The sequence below is a fragment of the Dendropsophus ebraccatus genome, chromosome 14, assembly GCF_027789765.1.
Source record: "Dendropsophus ebraccatus isolate aDenEbr1 chromosome 14, aDenEbr1.pat, whole genome shotgun sequence".
Taxonomy (NCBI): domain Eukaryota; kingdom Metazoa; phylum Chordata; class Amphibia; order Anura; family Hylidae; genus Dendropsophus; species Dendropsophus ebraccatus.
This window is the reverse complement of record NC_091467.1, coordinates 6,686,983-6,701,935: the sequence shown is the minus strand read 5'-3', so window position 1 is coordinate 6,701,935 and position 14,953 is coordinate 6,686,983. Positions and strand designations below refer to the sequence as shown.

The following is a 14,953-nucleotide window of genomic DNA, read 5'->3' as shown; positions in this document are numbered from 1 at the left end:
TGTCAGGTAATACTGCAGCTCCGCTCCACTGAAGAGCAGCCTGAGCTGCAGTACCGCACCCAGCCTGTGGGCAGCTGGTGCCCATTGTTAGGAGAAGATACTTATTACTATTGGAAATAACAGCAGCGCCCCCTACAGGCTCTGAGAAGAAACTGCTGTCCTGAGGAGCTGAAGAGCCTCCCCCCTCCCTTCATAAGAGACGTACGCGCGCGAGTCACGTGGGCTGACGTCAAGCACGTCCCGTGAGTCTCTGAGCGGCGTCGGTTTTCTCCCCGTTGTTCCTCCACAGTTGCAGACGCCCGTGATGTATCGGGAGCAGTGAAGCTCCGGGACACCGGCTCTATCTCCAGCGTTGCGTACACCTGGGCTGGGAGGGCGGGGTGTACGCATGGATTACCGCGCATTAAGCGATGACGTCACATGGAGGCGGTTGAGTGGCCCCGCCCCCGCGCTCCCTCTGTATATACGCAGCCCTGAGGTGGTGTGGCAGCTGCAGTAACACTATGGCCTCCCTCCTCCTAGTGTATTAGTTGTTAGGACCCCACAGCCATAAGTGGCTCCTGAGCTCGCTCCCTCCCTTCTGGCTCTTATATTTGCTGTTATAGGTATTTTTTATCCTTTAAATTATTATTGGATGTTGTGAATTGCTGACAAGGGTTAATAGTCCTTAGATGGTGTTTATATAGTCAGACGTCATTATGTCCCAGATGACTCCAGCACATCCCGCCTGTCCCACCGGATCTCCCGCCTGTCCCCCCGGATCTCCCGCCCGTCCCCCCAGATCTCCCGCCCGTCCCCCCAGATCTCCCGCCCGTCCCCCCAGATCTACCGCCTGTCCCCCCAGATCTCCCACCCGTCCCCCCAGATCTACCGCCTGTCCCACCGGATCTCCCGCCTGTCCCCCCAGATCTCCCGCCCGTCCCCCCAGATCTACCGCCTGTCCCCCCAGATCTCCCACCCGTCCCCCCAGATCTACCGCCTGTCCCACCGGATCTCCCGCCTGTCCCCCCAGATCTCCCACCCGTTCCCCCAGATCTCCCGCCTGTCCCACCGGTGAGGTTGGGGTTAACACAATGCTGTCTGATACTGAATACACCCAACTGCAGCAGCTCCTGTGCTCACACATAGACCCCCAGGGTAATGCGGAGACAGGGGTGGGCTCCATCCTCCCAGCCACTGCTCCGCAGTATCAGCCTACCAGCCTCACAACTGAGGAACACAACGTCTACGGGGCCGTACAGTGCCAATCAGATAATAGCATAGTGCACGCTAACCAAACTTCAGGACGCACTGACTTACAGGAACCGAGACTGATGATGCTTAGTGAGTCCATCTCCCCTCCCCCTGGCTGTGGCGTGGCTGAGAAACAACCTGTGTACACTAGTGGTGACTCCTCGGGGGCGGTGCCCATGCAGCTGAGATTGGCTAGTGACATCATTAGGCTTCATAAGGAGAATGAGACTTTAGGTGACGTGTCTGGGGTCCGTACAGAGGAGAGATGGTTACTGACAGATGTGCGCAGGTGTACGGAGGTGCCGGAGGACTGTGTCACCAACAAGTGTGTATTTTATCATCTCATTTCTTTTTTGTTTGTGGTTAATATAATGTGATTGAGCTGATTGGTTTCTATTGTCCTACGTGTCTCCAGGAAGCTGAGATACGGGGTGCTGTCTGGTGGGGTCCCACCAATAGGCACATATTACTGACATGGAGAACTGTCATAGCAGAAGCTAGTACTGAGGTGCCCCCTGATTGGCCGCCATATCCAGGGGCTCCAGTTAGGCTGCACTGTCTAATGCAGGAGTCTCACACAGGCTGTATGGGGTCCCTGAGGCGATACTCTGCGGCCTGGGGAGAATTCGAGCTCCCAACAGGGGGTATTATTACTATATAGAGGCACAAGGGGTATTATTACTATATGGGGCACAGCAGGGAGCATTATTACTATATGGGGCACAGAAGGGGGCATTACTACTATATTGATAACAGGGGGTCCTATTACTGTATAGAGACACAAAGAGTATTATTACTATACGGGGGGGGGGCATTATTACTGTATAAAGACACAGGGGGTATTACTACTATATAGGGCACAGCAGTGGGCATTATTACTATATGAGTCACAGAGGGCATTATTACTGTATGGGGCAGATGAGGTATCATTACTACATGGGGCACTATTGCTGTATGGGCACAGCAGGGGGCATTTTTACTGTATGAGGCAAAGGGGGCATTAGTACTATATGGAGGCACAGCTTGGGGTATTATTACTTTATGGAGGCACAGGGTGCATTATTACTGTATAGGGCACAGGGGACATTAGTACTATATGGGGCACGGGGGGATTATTTCTATATGGAGGGCACAGAAGGGGACATTATTACTGTACGGAGCACAGGGGGCATTATTACTGTATGAAGTACAGGGGGCGTTATCACTGTATGGTGGCACAAGGGACATTATCACTGTATGGGGTACAGGAGGCATCAATACTGTATGGGGCACAAAGGGCATCATTACTGTATGGGGCACAGGGGGGCATTATTACTGTATAAAGACACAGGGGGTATTACTACTATATAGGGCACAGCAGTGGGCATTATTACTATATGAGTCACAGAGGGCATTATTACTGTATGGGGCACAGAGGGGAGAATTATTACTGTATGGGGCAGATGAGGTATCATTACTACATGGGGCACTATTGCTGTATGGGCACAGCAGGGGGCATTTTTACGGTATGGGGCACAGGCGGCATTATTGTATGAGGCACAAGGGGGTATTTCTACTATATGGAGCACAGCAGGGGGCATTATTACTATATGGGGCACACGGGAGAATTATTACTGTATGGGGCAGATGAGGCATCATTACTAAATCGGGCACGGGGGCATTATTACTGTATGGGGCACAGGAGGGCAATATTACTATATAGGGCATGGGGGCATTATTACTGTATGTGGCAAAGGGGGCATTAGTACTATATGGAGGCACAGCTTGGGGTATTATTACTTTATGGAGGCACAGGGGGCCTTATTACTGTATGAGGCACAGGGTGCATTATTACTGTATAGGGCACAGGGGACATTAGTACTATATGGGGCACGGGGGGATTATTTCTATATGGAGGGCACAGAAGGGGACATTATTACTGTACGGAGCACAGGGGGCATTATTACTGTATGGGGTACAGGGGGCGTTATCACTGTATGGTGGCACAAGGGACATTATCACTGTATGGGGTACAGGAGGCATCAATACTGTATGGGGCACAAAGGGCATCATTACTGTATGGGGCACAGGGGGCATTATTTCTGTATGGGGCACAGGGGAGAACTATTACTGTATGGGGCAGATGAGGCATCATTACTGTATGGTGGCACAGGGGGCATCATTGTATGGGGCACAGGGGACATTATTACTATATGGGGCACAGGGGAGAATTATTACTGTATGGGGCACAGGAGGCATTATTACTGTATGGGGCACAGGGGACATTATTACTATATGGGGCACTATCGCTGTATGGGGACACAGGGGGCATTATTACTGTATGGGGCAGATGAGGCATCATTACTGTATGGGTCATAGGGGACATTATTACTATATGGGACATGGGGGGGCATTATTACTATATAGGGCACTATCACTGTATGGGGACACAGGGGGCATTATTACTGTATGGGGCAGATGAGACATCATTACTGTATGGTGGCACAGGGGGCATTATTACTGTATGGTGGCACAGGAGGCATTATTACTGTATGGGACACAGGGGGCATTATTACTATATGGGGCATGGGGGGCATTATTACTATATGGGGCACTATCACTGTATGGGGCACAGGGGGGCATAATTACAGTAATTTTGTATGGTATTTGGAATAAAGTTGTCCCGTCAGCATTACATTTGTTCTATGTGAAGCCCATTCACCCGGCCAGATTTGAGCCCCCTGGTGTAATAGTCGTCTGGGGTTGTCTATAATCTCCTTGCGTAGAGAGGAAGCTTTGTTGTACATTTACAGTTACCTAGACTAACAGATGTGTATGATTTCTATGGCGGCCAGGTAGCAGATACTCATCCATGCTTCTGTTTGTACATTGCAGTTTGGTGACCATCGTCTGCCACCCCTCACAGCTCACAGGTGCCCAACCAGTGGGCAGCTGCTCCCCCGTAGTAAAAATCAACACTGCCCAGTCTGCATTGCAGCTGGTATATTCCGACATCAACCTACAAAGCACAGCTCCAGATGTTCATGGGATTTGCCAGACTTGTTCCTCTCTGAACTGTGGAGCGTCCTGCCCCCTACTGGAGACAGCAAAGAACCAGGAGATCTCTCTGTCCCGGGGATTTTCCTTCTGCTATCAACAGAACACTGAGTCCATAAAGCAGAACCCAGGACTCCAAAATAAAGTCTTGTCTGAGGAGATCTTGGTTAAAGTGAAAGGTAAGATTTCTGACTAGTCACCTATCCAACTGATACCGGGAGATCATCCACAATCAGTAGTGTGTATATACAGTATATATATGAAAGGGGACTTCTGTGAGAGATCAAGGTGAACCCTTATTATAGTGCCTTGTGCTACAGAAGCATCTGGTTTCCCCCTCCACGCCCTTTTTATTGTATTAAAGTGACTCCGTCACTAGGATTATGGTGTCCTATCTCAGGGTGGCATAAACTAGTGGCAGAGAAGCTGAACAGATTGATGTATCACTTACATTGTTCTGTGCAGCTGATCCAGAGATCTCCTCCTGAATAACATGGACAATAAGTAGTCCTCTCCACTATGTGCATGAGCCCAGTAGCCCTGGATATTCATGAGCAACAGAAAACTCCGCCCACCAGCTGCTGATTGGTAGTTATCTGTCCATGCTGTGTTTAGCATTTTTGTCACTAGTTTATGCTGCCCTCCTTTAACCCCTTAGTGACCGCCATGCTGCCTTTTCACGCGGGTCACTAATGGGCTTTATTCCGATGTGTACGCCTTTTAACGGCGGACGCATCGGAATAGATTACCGCCCGGCGGTGGCAGCAGTGCTGGGGAGCAGCTGTCAGTGTGACAGCTGACCCCCCCTGAAGCTGCCCGGAGTGGAGAATTCTCCACTGCGGGCAGTTTAACACGTTAAATGCCGCTGTCAAAGCATGACAGCAGCATCTAACGGGTTCCGGTCGACGCCACGGGTATACTGACCTGATCAGAAGTCCCGCGGCAAAGTCCGGCACCTGGCGGTCTCCATGGTGATCCCGGGTCCTAATGAAGGCCCAGGGCTCACCATGGATATGCCTCTGTTCAGCCATACTGATGCCGAGCAGATGCCTGTCAGCAAGTAGCTGACATAGCCAATACACTGCATTACATCGGTAATGATCACTGATTAGTAGCACACTAGTGTACAGTAATGTACACTTGTGTAAAAGTGGAAAAAAAATGTGCACAAACACACAAAACACCCCCCAGCCCCCCCAATAATAAAAATGCATTATATTCCCCATACACTATAAAACGTGAAATAAAAAAGATCAAAAACACAAATCCTATACATATTTGGTATCGCCACGTCCGTAACGACCCAATCTATAAAACGATATCAATAATTATACCGCAAGACACATGCTGTAAAAAATAAATAAAAAAAACAGTACCAGAATAGCTGTATTTTATCAATGTCCTTTAGAAAATACGTCATAAAAGAGATCAAAAAGTCATATACATATAAAACTTGGTATCAATAGAAACTACAGATCTTCCCGCAAAAAATAAGCCCCAAACCAGCTCTGTCGCCCAAAAGATGAGAACGCTATGGATCTTGCAATGCGGCGACAGTTTTTGTGGGTTTTTGCTAGGAAGATAGTTTCTATTGAGCCAAAGTGGTAATAGTTAAAAAACCTACACAAATGTGGTATCGCCGTAACCGTAGCGACCCAGAGAATACATGTATTATGTTATTAGTGACCGCCGATACGGATATTTACGGCGATCACTAATGGGCTCTATTCTGCTGCCATCAGCTCTTTATGGCGATGGTGCAGAATAGTGCAGCGGCGCTGGTAACGCCCGCAGCCCCCTCCTCTCAGCTACCGGAGGTCGCTGAGGGGTTGGGGCAGAGTGTGGGGTCAGTCCCGGCAAGTCCCCTCACCGGCGATCGCCGTTATTATCAGTATAACGGCGGCCACCGGTAACAGACATTGCCAGCGCAGCTGAACGCTTTCATCTCTTCTCACCGTGAATCCACAGTGAGAGGAGATGAAGACATGTCCCCTCCTGTCCCCAAAAATAACCCTAGTGACCTGGTCACTGACCCTTCCCTCCCTGGGCAGCCATCTGATCCAAGATGGCCGCCGCCATCACTGTGAACAGACAGTGATGGATTCCTAAAAATGATCAAAGCTGCATTCTCTCCACCACCGGAGGTGGCAGAGAGCATGGGGCAATGATCAGGGACCACCCGGTGTGGTCCTAGTACAAGCGATCAGCGGTATATACTATATACCACTGATCGCTTGTTCCAAATGGTGCCGACACTTTTTTACCCCTGTCACCAAAGTCAAGTGCCCCGGATTACCTGTAACTACCCCGGATTACCTGTAACCACCCTAGATTACCCTTAACCACCCCAGATTGCCCGTCACCACCCTAGATTGCCTGTAACCACCCCAGATAGCCTGTAAAAACCCCAGACAGCCCGTAACCACCCCAGATTGCCACAGACTGCCCGTAGCTACCCCAAATTGCCTGTAACACCCCAGATTGCTCGCAACCCACTCCAGATTGCTTGCAACCACCCCAGAGTGCCCGTCACCTCCCCAGATTGCCTGTCACCTCCCCAGATTGCCTGTCAACCTCCCCAGCACCTCCCCAGATTGCCCAACACCTCCCCAGATTGCCCGTCGCCACCCCAGATTGCCCGTGAACACCACCAGATTGCCCATAACCACCCCAGATTGCCCATAACAACACCAGATTGCCTGTCGCCACCTCAGATAGCCAGTAAACACCCTAAGATTGTCTATTACCACCCCAGATAGCCAGTTAACACCCCAAGATTGTCCATTTCCACCCCAGATAGCCAGTAAACACCCACATATTGCCTGTAACTAAAATGACACTCCTTCTCTTCTAAGGCCTGCTGTGTGCCCATAGTGGTTTATGCCCACATATGGGGTACCATTGTACTCAGGAGAAGCTCCGTTACAAATGTTGGGGTGCTTTTTCTCCCCTGTTCCTAGTAAAATTGAGAAATTTCAAACTAAAAAAACGTTATTGGAAAAAAATTTTTTTTTTTTCATTTTTACAGTCTAGTTTTGAATACTTTCCTCTAATACCTGTGTGGTCAAAATGGTCACCACACCCCAAGATGCATTCTTTAAGGGGTGTACTTTCCTAAATGGGGTGACTTTTGGGGGGGGGGGTTCTATTCTGCTGACACTACAGGGGCGCTGCAAACGCACCTGGCGCTCAGAAACTTCTTCAGAAAAACCTGAACTGAAAAAGCTAATTGGCGCTCCCTTCCTTCTGAGGCCCGCTGTGTGCCCATACAGTGGTTTACGCCTACATATGGGGTACCGTTCTACTCTGCGTTACATATATTGGGGTGAGTTTTCTCCCCTGTTCCTCGTGAAATTGAGAAATTTCAAACTAAACAAACATATTATTGGCAAAATAAAAAAGTGAAATATGTTTATGAAATGAAGCCAGAATAAAGAGGACATATTGATAATGTGACTTACGAACTAATTTTTGTCATGTGACTTTCTTTTTTTAGAAGCAAGAATTTCATTCGTAAAGGGCACATTTTTCAAATTTTTCATGATATTTTGATGTTTTTCACAAAAAAACACACAAAACAGTGACCAAATTTTGCCACTAACATAAAGTACCATATGTTACGAAAAAACAATCTCAGAATCGCTAGCATATGTAAAAGCATCACTGAGCTATAAGCGCATAAAGTGAGACAGGTCAGATTTTGAAAAATGAGCCTGGTCATTAAGGCCCAAATAGGCTTGGTCCCTAAGGGGTTAAAGGAGAAGTCCAGCGAATATTTTTATTACAGTATTGTATTGCCCCCACAAATCACCAATATACACTTATTACGGGAAATGCTTATAAAGAGCTTTTTTCCCTGCACTTACTACTGCAGCAAGGCTTCACTTCCTGGATAATATGGTGATGTCACTTCCTGGATAACATGGTGATGTCACTTCCTGGATAACATGGTGATGTCACTTCCTGGATAACATGGTGATGTCACTTCCTGGATAACATTGTGATGTCACTTCCTGGATAACATGGTGATGTCACGACCCGACTCCCAGAGCTGTGCGGGCTGTGGCTGCTGGAGAGGATGATGGCAGAGGGATGCTCAGTGTCCCTCCAGTGCCCTGTGTCCCTCTGCCATCATCCTCTGCAGCAGACACAGCCCGCACAGCTCAGGGAGTCGGCTAGTGACATCACCATGTTAGCCAGGAAGTGACCTCACCATGTTATCCAGGAAGTGACATCACCATGTTATCCAGGAAGTGAAGCCTTGATTCAGTAGTAAGTGCAGGGAAAAAAGCACTTTATAAGCATTTCCCGTAATAAGTGTATATTGGTGATTTGTATAACTTTTTGGGAGCAATACAATACTTTAATAAAAATGTTCGCCTGAATTCTCCTTTAGGCTATGTTCACACTACGTATCTTTCCGGCCGTAGTGCGAACCGCGAATATACGCACGTAGTTTTGAGGTTGATGCGTTCGCTTGAAGGTATACGATATACGCCCGCACAATGCACACTACGTATGAACTTACAACAGGACCATTGTTTGAGGACGGAAATGTTCCAACTCACGGCTGTGGATTTCCATGCGGTCCCGTACGAAGTACTTATTTCAGCCAAATTGAACTTGATTTTTTGATCCAAAAGGTTCTGTGAGTTTTATTGGGCTGGGTGAAGATTTCCAAGTAAATGACCTGTTTCAGATCGCTTCGAAACAAGCTAGGGAAGCATAACTGTACTACGGGCGTATGTTCGCGGTTCGTACGCATCCGGCCGCATGTCGATTTTTTTCCCACGCCAGAAGTTTCAGCCGCACATGTACGGCGGCGTACGAAATGCAGCCGGAATCGTACGCAGTGTGAACATAGCCTTAAGGTGGGAAAAACCTAGCGATAGATTCCCTTTAAGATCCTTATACACTTTAGACTATTGTCAACTGAACCTGCCAGCTGCCTGTCAGTTTAGTGTGTATGGGGCTCCCCCCGAACAACCACGGACAGATGTTGTTCATGGTGATTTTCTATCACGGCCGACCCCTTTGTTCAGAGAGAGATAAGCTGCAGCTTACTCCTCCCCATGGACAAGACGCTTGGCCATGCTGAACTTTCCTGTGTGTGGGGCTTTGGATGGGAGATAGGATCCAAATTATTGTTTGGCAGTCAGTTATTGAAGGTGTATGGAGGCCTTTACCCTCTAAGGGTCCTATTACACAGAGCGATTTTTAACAATTAACGACTAACAATAATCGATTGCAAACGAGATTGTTTATCGTTAACATGAAATTGTTCACCATATTACACAGAACAATAATCGTTAGTTACGATTGTTATTGTGATCGTTACTATGATTAACGATAATTTTAGGTTCAGATCTAAATCAACAAACAATGACACACGATTTTAGCTGCTTTTAATCCAAGATCTGTCTTGGGGTCCGTTCGGCAGGTAATGCAGTTATTGTCCTAAAAAAAAACTTTTAAACTTGCAGCCTGTGCCAAACGGAAGTATCTGTGCCCTAACTTTGCACCACCCCTCCGTCCCTCCTCCCCACCCTCTTCATCATTAGGAATGCCACTGGATCATTTTCTCCTGTCTGAACATTGCACAGGTGGCCTAACGATCCAGCCCATGTGCAGTATTCACACAGCTGACGAATAGGAGACAATCTGCCTGGAGCATTCCTAATGATGAGGAGGGCGGGGAGGAGGGACAGAGAGGTTGTGCCAGCCTAATGCATACACAATCTAAGCCCCGACCTTTGGGCACAGGGCTGCAAGTTTAAAAGTTGTTTTTTAGGACAATAACTGCATCACCTGCCGAACGGACCCCAGGACAGATCTTGGGTTAAAAGCAGCTATCCGAAGGTACACTCGGTTTTGGGGGGGGGGGCAGATTGTGGGTACAGAGTCACTTTAAAACATGGTTGCTTTGTTCCTGAAAGTGACAATCTTCTTGTCCTCAGTTTGGGTGTGGCTCTGCAGCTCAGTTCCATTGAAATGAATGGGGAGGAGCTGTAAATTCGCAAACAACCTGAGGACAGGGGTGGCGCTGTTTTTGGAAGAAAGTAGCTGCGCTTTCTCTATCCTGAATAACCCCTTTAACCTTCATAACTTCATAATTACATGCTCTAAAAAAGAATTTCACAACAACAGACGCTTTTACTCTTACAGATACGACTTGTAGGCAATCAATAAAGAAGAGAAGCTGCGTGCATCTAGCATACGCCAACATGGAGCGGAGAGTCCTGGGTGACATTAGCAACACTCACCTGGGGGCGGCTGCATATGGTAATGCTTCAGAGCAGGGAGCCTATAACATGGAGGCCGGCTTGTCCCAACGCAGGGAGAAACACAACCACAGGGAGCGAGAGCGCAGGTATGTCTGGTGCACCGTCACATTCTGTATGAACGAATATGAATATTTTTACCTTCACATTTAGCCTCCTCCCCGGGTCACATATGGTCAGAAGTCCCATGAAAGCTTTGCTGCTGCTAGTTCCAGGTTTGCAGGAGTCGCCCTCTACTGGGCATCTGCAGTTGTTTAATTTGCACTCAACTATGGAACATTAAAAAGACCACCCCACAATTGTTGTAGGGGTAAAGAATTGGCAGTGACACCTGGGCCCTGGTATCTGAAGGGGCCCAAATTCCCACCTTCCTCACCGTCTTCTTCCTCTCTTTGCAGGCGCAGAATTCGGGTTCACTGCGATGAGTTAAACAACTTAGTTCCGTTCTGTTCAGTAGACACGGATAAGGCAACCACCCTACAGTGGACCGTGGCCTTCCTGAGATACCTGCAGGAGAAACACGGCGAACCTCTGAGAAAGGTTAGACACCCACAGTGGCCATCCATGTTATGGGGGGTGGGGTACCGAAGCTGTAAAGCAGGGGTTCATTTTACTATAACTGTGAATCTGCATCCCACTGCAACTTTAACTCTTTCCTATGGGAGGCAAAGTTGCAAGCAACATTCAAATATCGCATAATGGATTTTACTCGCCTGATTATTATCCAGGATTGGAAAACATAGCGGCTTTACTCCAGGGACAGTTTGCATGTCGTTTCGCAGCTCACTTCCATTGAAGTGAAAGCATAAAATTCCTAACAACACATAAACTAGTGCAAATACGTGAGCTTCCCCTTGACAAAGTTGGTCACACCAAAATATTAGTGCAAAGTAAATACTTAGGTAAATACAGCAGGTTGAAGACCCCCCCCTGTTTACAACCTACACCGTAGACATGGCGGTTTATCCGTCCCATACAAGTGCGATCCCTCAACCCTCCTGTAACGACCTAATAGACCCTAACATCACGGAAGGAACAAAATGGTTACGGTCAGTGTTGCAGTGTGTAACAGTCACCTACAGTCATTGTTGCAGTAACAATTACCTACAGTGTTGCAGTAACAGTCACCTACAGCCAGTGTTGCAGTAACAGCCACCTACAGCCAGTGTTGTGTGTGTAACAGCCACCTACAGCCAGTGTTGCAGTAACAGTCACCTACAGCCAGTGTTGCAGTAACAGCCACCTACAGCCAGTGTTGCAGTAACAGCCACCTACAGCCAGTGTTGCAGTAACAGTCACCTACAGCCAGTGTTGTGTGTGTAACAGTCACCTACAGTCAGTGTTGCAGTAACAGTCACCTACAGCCAGTGTTGCAGTAACAGTCACCTACAGTCAGTGTTGCAGTAACAGTCACCTACAGCCAGTGTTGCAGTAACAGTCACCTACAGCCAGTGTTGTGTGTGTAACAGCCACCTACAGCCAGTGTTGCAGTAACAGCCACCTACAGCCAGTGTTGCAGTAACAGTCACCTACAGCCAGTGTTGCAGTAACAGTCACCTACAGTCAGTGTTGCAGTAACAGTCACCTACAGCCAGTGTTGCAGTAACAGTCACCTACAGTCAGTGTTGCAGTAACAGTCACCTACAGCCAGTGTTGCAGTAACAGTCACCTACAGCCAGTGTTGTGTGTGTAACAGCCACCTACAGCCAGTGTTGCAGTAACAGCCACCTACAGCCAGTGTTGCAGTAACAGCCACCTACAGCCAGTGTTGCAGTAACAGTCACCTACAGCCAGTGTTGCAGTAACAGTCACCTACAGCCAGTGTTGTGTGTGTAACAGCCACCTACAGCCAGTGTTGTGTGTGTAACAGCCACCTACAGCCAGTGTTGCAGTAACAGTCACCTACAGCCAGTGTTGTGTGTGTAAGTCACCTACAGTCAGTGTTGCACGTGTAACAGTCACCTACAGTCAGTGTTGCGTGTGTAACAGTCACCTACAGTCAGTGTTGCGTGTGTAACAGTCACCTATAGTCAGTGTTGCATGTGTAACAGTCACCTACAGTCAGTGTTGCGTGTGTAACAGTCACCTACAGTCAGTCGGGGGGGGGGGGGGGGGGGGTGTTACATACTAAAAGTAATGGCCATCAGACATATATATTGGACTTATATATCACGACTGTAGGATAAGGCCTAATACATGTATAAGGTATGCCCCTCCTGTACAATGTTAGAGGGGATACTTGCTGTAAGGTGAAAGGTTTACAGGATATTTAGATCCACTTCAAATAGAGGCCATCAGACAGCCCTAAAAGAATGAGAAAAACTCTAAATTACTATATGTTAATAATAAATGTACATGCATAGAAGCCACCCAGTCCTACCTGATCTACATATCTGAGGTGGGAAGACAGGGTATATATCACCACAATATTCCATCCAAACATAGCGCCGGTTTTTGAACAGGATAAGTGTTGAGCGAATTCTGAGCGTGCGGCATTTGATTAGTGGTGGCTTCTTAAAGTGACTCTGTCAGTAGGATTATGGTGTCCTATCTCAGTGTAGCATGAGCTAGTGACAGAGAAGCTGGACAGAATGATGGATCACTTACATTGTTCTGTGCAGCTGATTCAGAGATCTCCGCCTGAATAACATGGACAATAAGTAGTCCTCTCCATTATGTGCATGAGCCCAGTAATCCTAGATATTCATGAGAAGCAGAAAACTCCGCCAACCAGCTGCTGATTGGCAGGTATCTATCCATGCTGTGTATAGAGAGATCAGTAGCTAAAGGGCGGGGGGAGGGGTGCGGCAAGAATCAGATTCTCCTGCATATTAGGAAAGCAGGGAAACAGAATGATGAAAGTTATACACTGTACTGTTCAGCCTTTCTGTTCAACCATAGCAATGTGCACCTGCCTAGTGTGGAGTTGTAGGAGAGCTGAACAAATTAGTCTTTTTCCCTGTGTTTCAGATGGGGGAGTGGCTGCCTCTACTTGGTTGTTATATACCATGGAGAGGCCAAAGTACAGTGTAGGGTCCATCCCGGCATGAGGCCACCTTATCATAGTGGGATGGCTCACACTATTTGCAAATGGTAACCAAGAGCCTCATTATTTTTATGGAGATTTATTTCGCAGTTGGGTGTGTGTAGGGGGTGCTGCTTTTAGCGATTTTCATATCTGTATTGGGTCTGTGTCTTACCATTAGAAGTAAGCTGGTGCATTTTTTATTTGCTCAGCTCCAGGCCCTGTGTATGGGAGATTGTGTACTGTGCTCCATCATCTATTCGTTCCTACCTGACTGCAGCTTGTTTAGCCCTTGAGATTTTCCCACCAAGTTTCCTGGGGAATATTCTGGAGTTCTGGAGAGTTTCTTGCCACCTCTATTATAGCATTACCCGCATGTCGTAGCTATTCTTACACTTTTTTTTGTATTTCAGGATTTTGAAGCATTTATCAGTACAAGAACAGAAAAGAAAATGAAAATCACCACAAGACCCAGTCCAGTCGTGGGGGCGGGGGGGAAAGGCTCACGTTAGGATGTCAGGTAGCAGTGTGCAGGAGGTGTGACATGATATCCGCCATATCAGGAGGACAGACAGCGCCATAACACTCACCTATGTAACTTGGTTTGTATTATATTAGTCTTTACCTTCACATCACACAGATGTACATGTTGACAACTGCTATGGGCATGGCCGTGGGTCCTAGTATTGGTTGTCACTCAGTATCCATCACCTCTTAAGGAGACCAAGATAATTTGGCAAAGCCTAAGAGGAAGATCAAGATTTTCCATGATTAACAGTCTGACATCTCCAGGTTATTATCTAAGGAAGTAATGTAGATGTAGTTAAAGTTCTAGGAGTTCTAGGAGTTTTTTTTCTTGTTTATATAATATTAATAATAAATTATTTAAAGGAGAAATCTGGCAAAAAAAATTTATTATTGCCCCCCAAAAGTTATACAAATCACCAATATACACTTATTATGGGAAATGCTTACAAAGTGCTTTTTTCCCTGCACTTACTACTGCATCAAGGCTTCACTTCCTGAATAATATGGTGATGTCACTTCCTGGATAACATGGTGATGTCACTTCCTGGATAACACGGTGATGTCACTTCCTGGATAACATGGTGATGTAACTTCCTGGATAACATGGTGATGTCACTTCCTGGATAACATAGTGATGTCACTTCCTGGATAACATGGTAATGTCACGACCCGACTCCCAGAGCTGTGCGGGCTGTGGCTGCTGGAGAGGATGATGGCAGAGGGATGGTCAGTGTCCCTCCAGTGCCCTGTGTCCCTCTGCCATCATCCTCTCCAGCAGCCACAGCCCGCACAGCCTCTGGGAGTCGGGTCGTGACATTACCATGTTGACCAGGGAGTGACATCACCATGT

The 14,953-nt window shown here is 47.4% G+C and overlaps 1 protein-coding gene across 1 annotated transcript; it reads left to right on the top strand.

The window, feature by feature from the left end:
- Nucleotides 1-248: 248 nt before the first annotated feature.
- On the top strand, nt 249-14,409 carry LOC138772072 (transcription factor-like 5 protein). The gene is made up of 5 exons (XM_069952173.1): nt 249-1,558; nt 4,108-4,448; nt 10,435-10,639; nt 10,949-11,090; nt 13,989-14,409. Exons 1-5 carry the CDS (start codon nt 699-701, stop codon nt 14,085-14,087), a joined length of 1,647 nt encoding a protein of 548 aa, XP_069808274.1. The 5' UTR covers nt 249-698; the 3' UTR covers nt 14,088-14,409.
- The last annotated feature ends 544 nt before the right edge of the window (nt 14,410-14,953 follow it).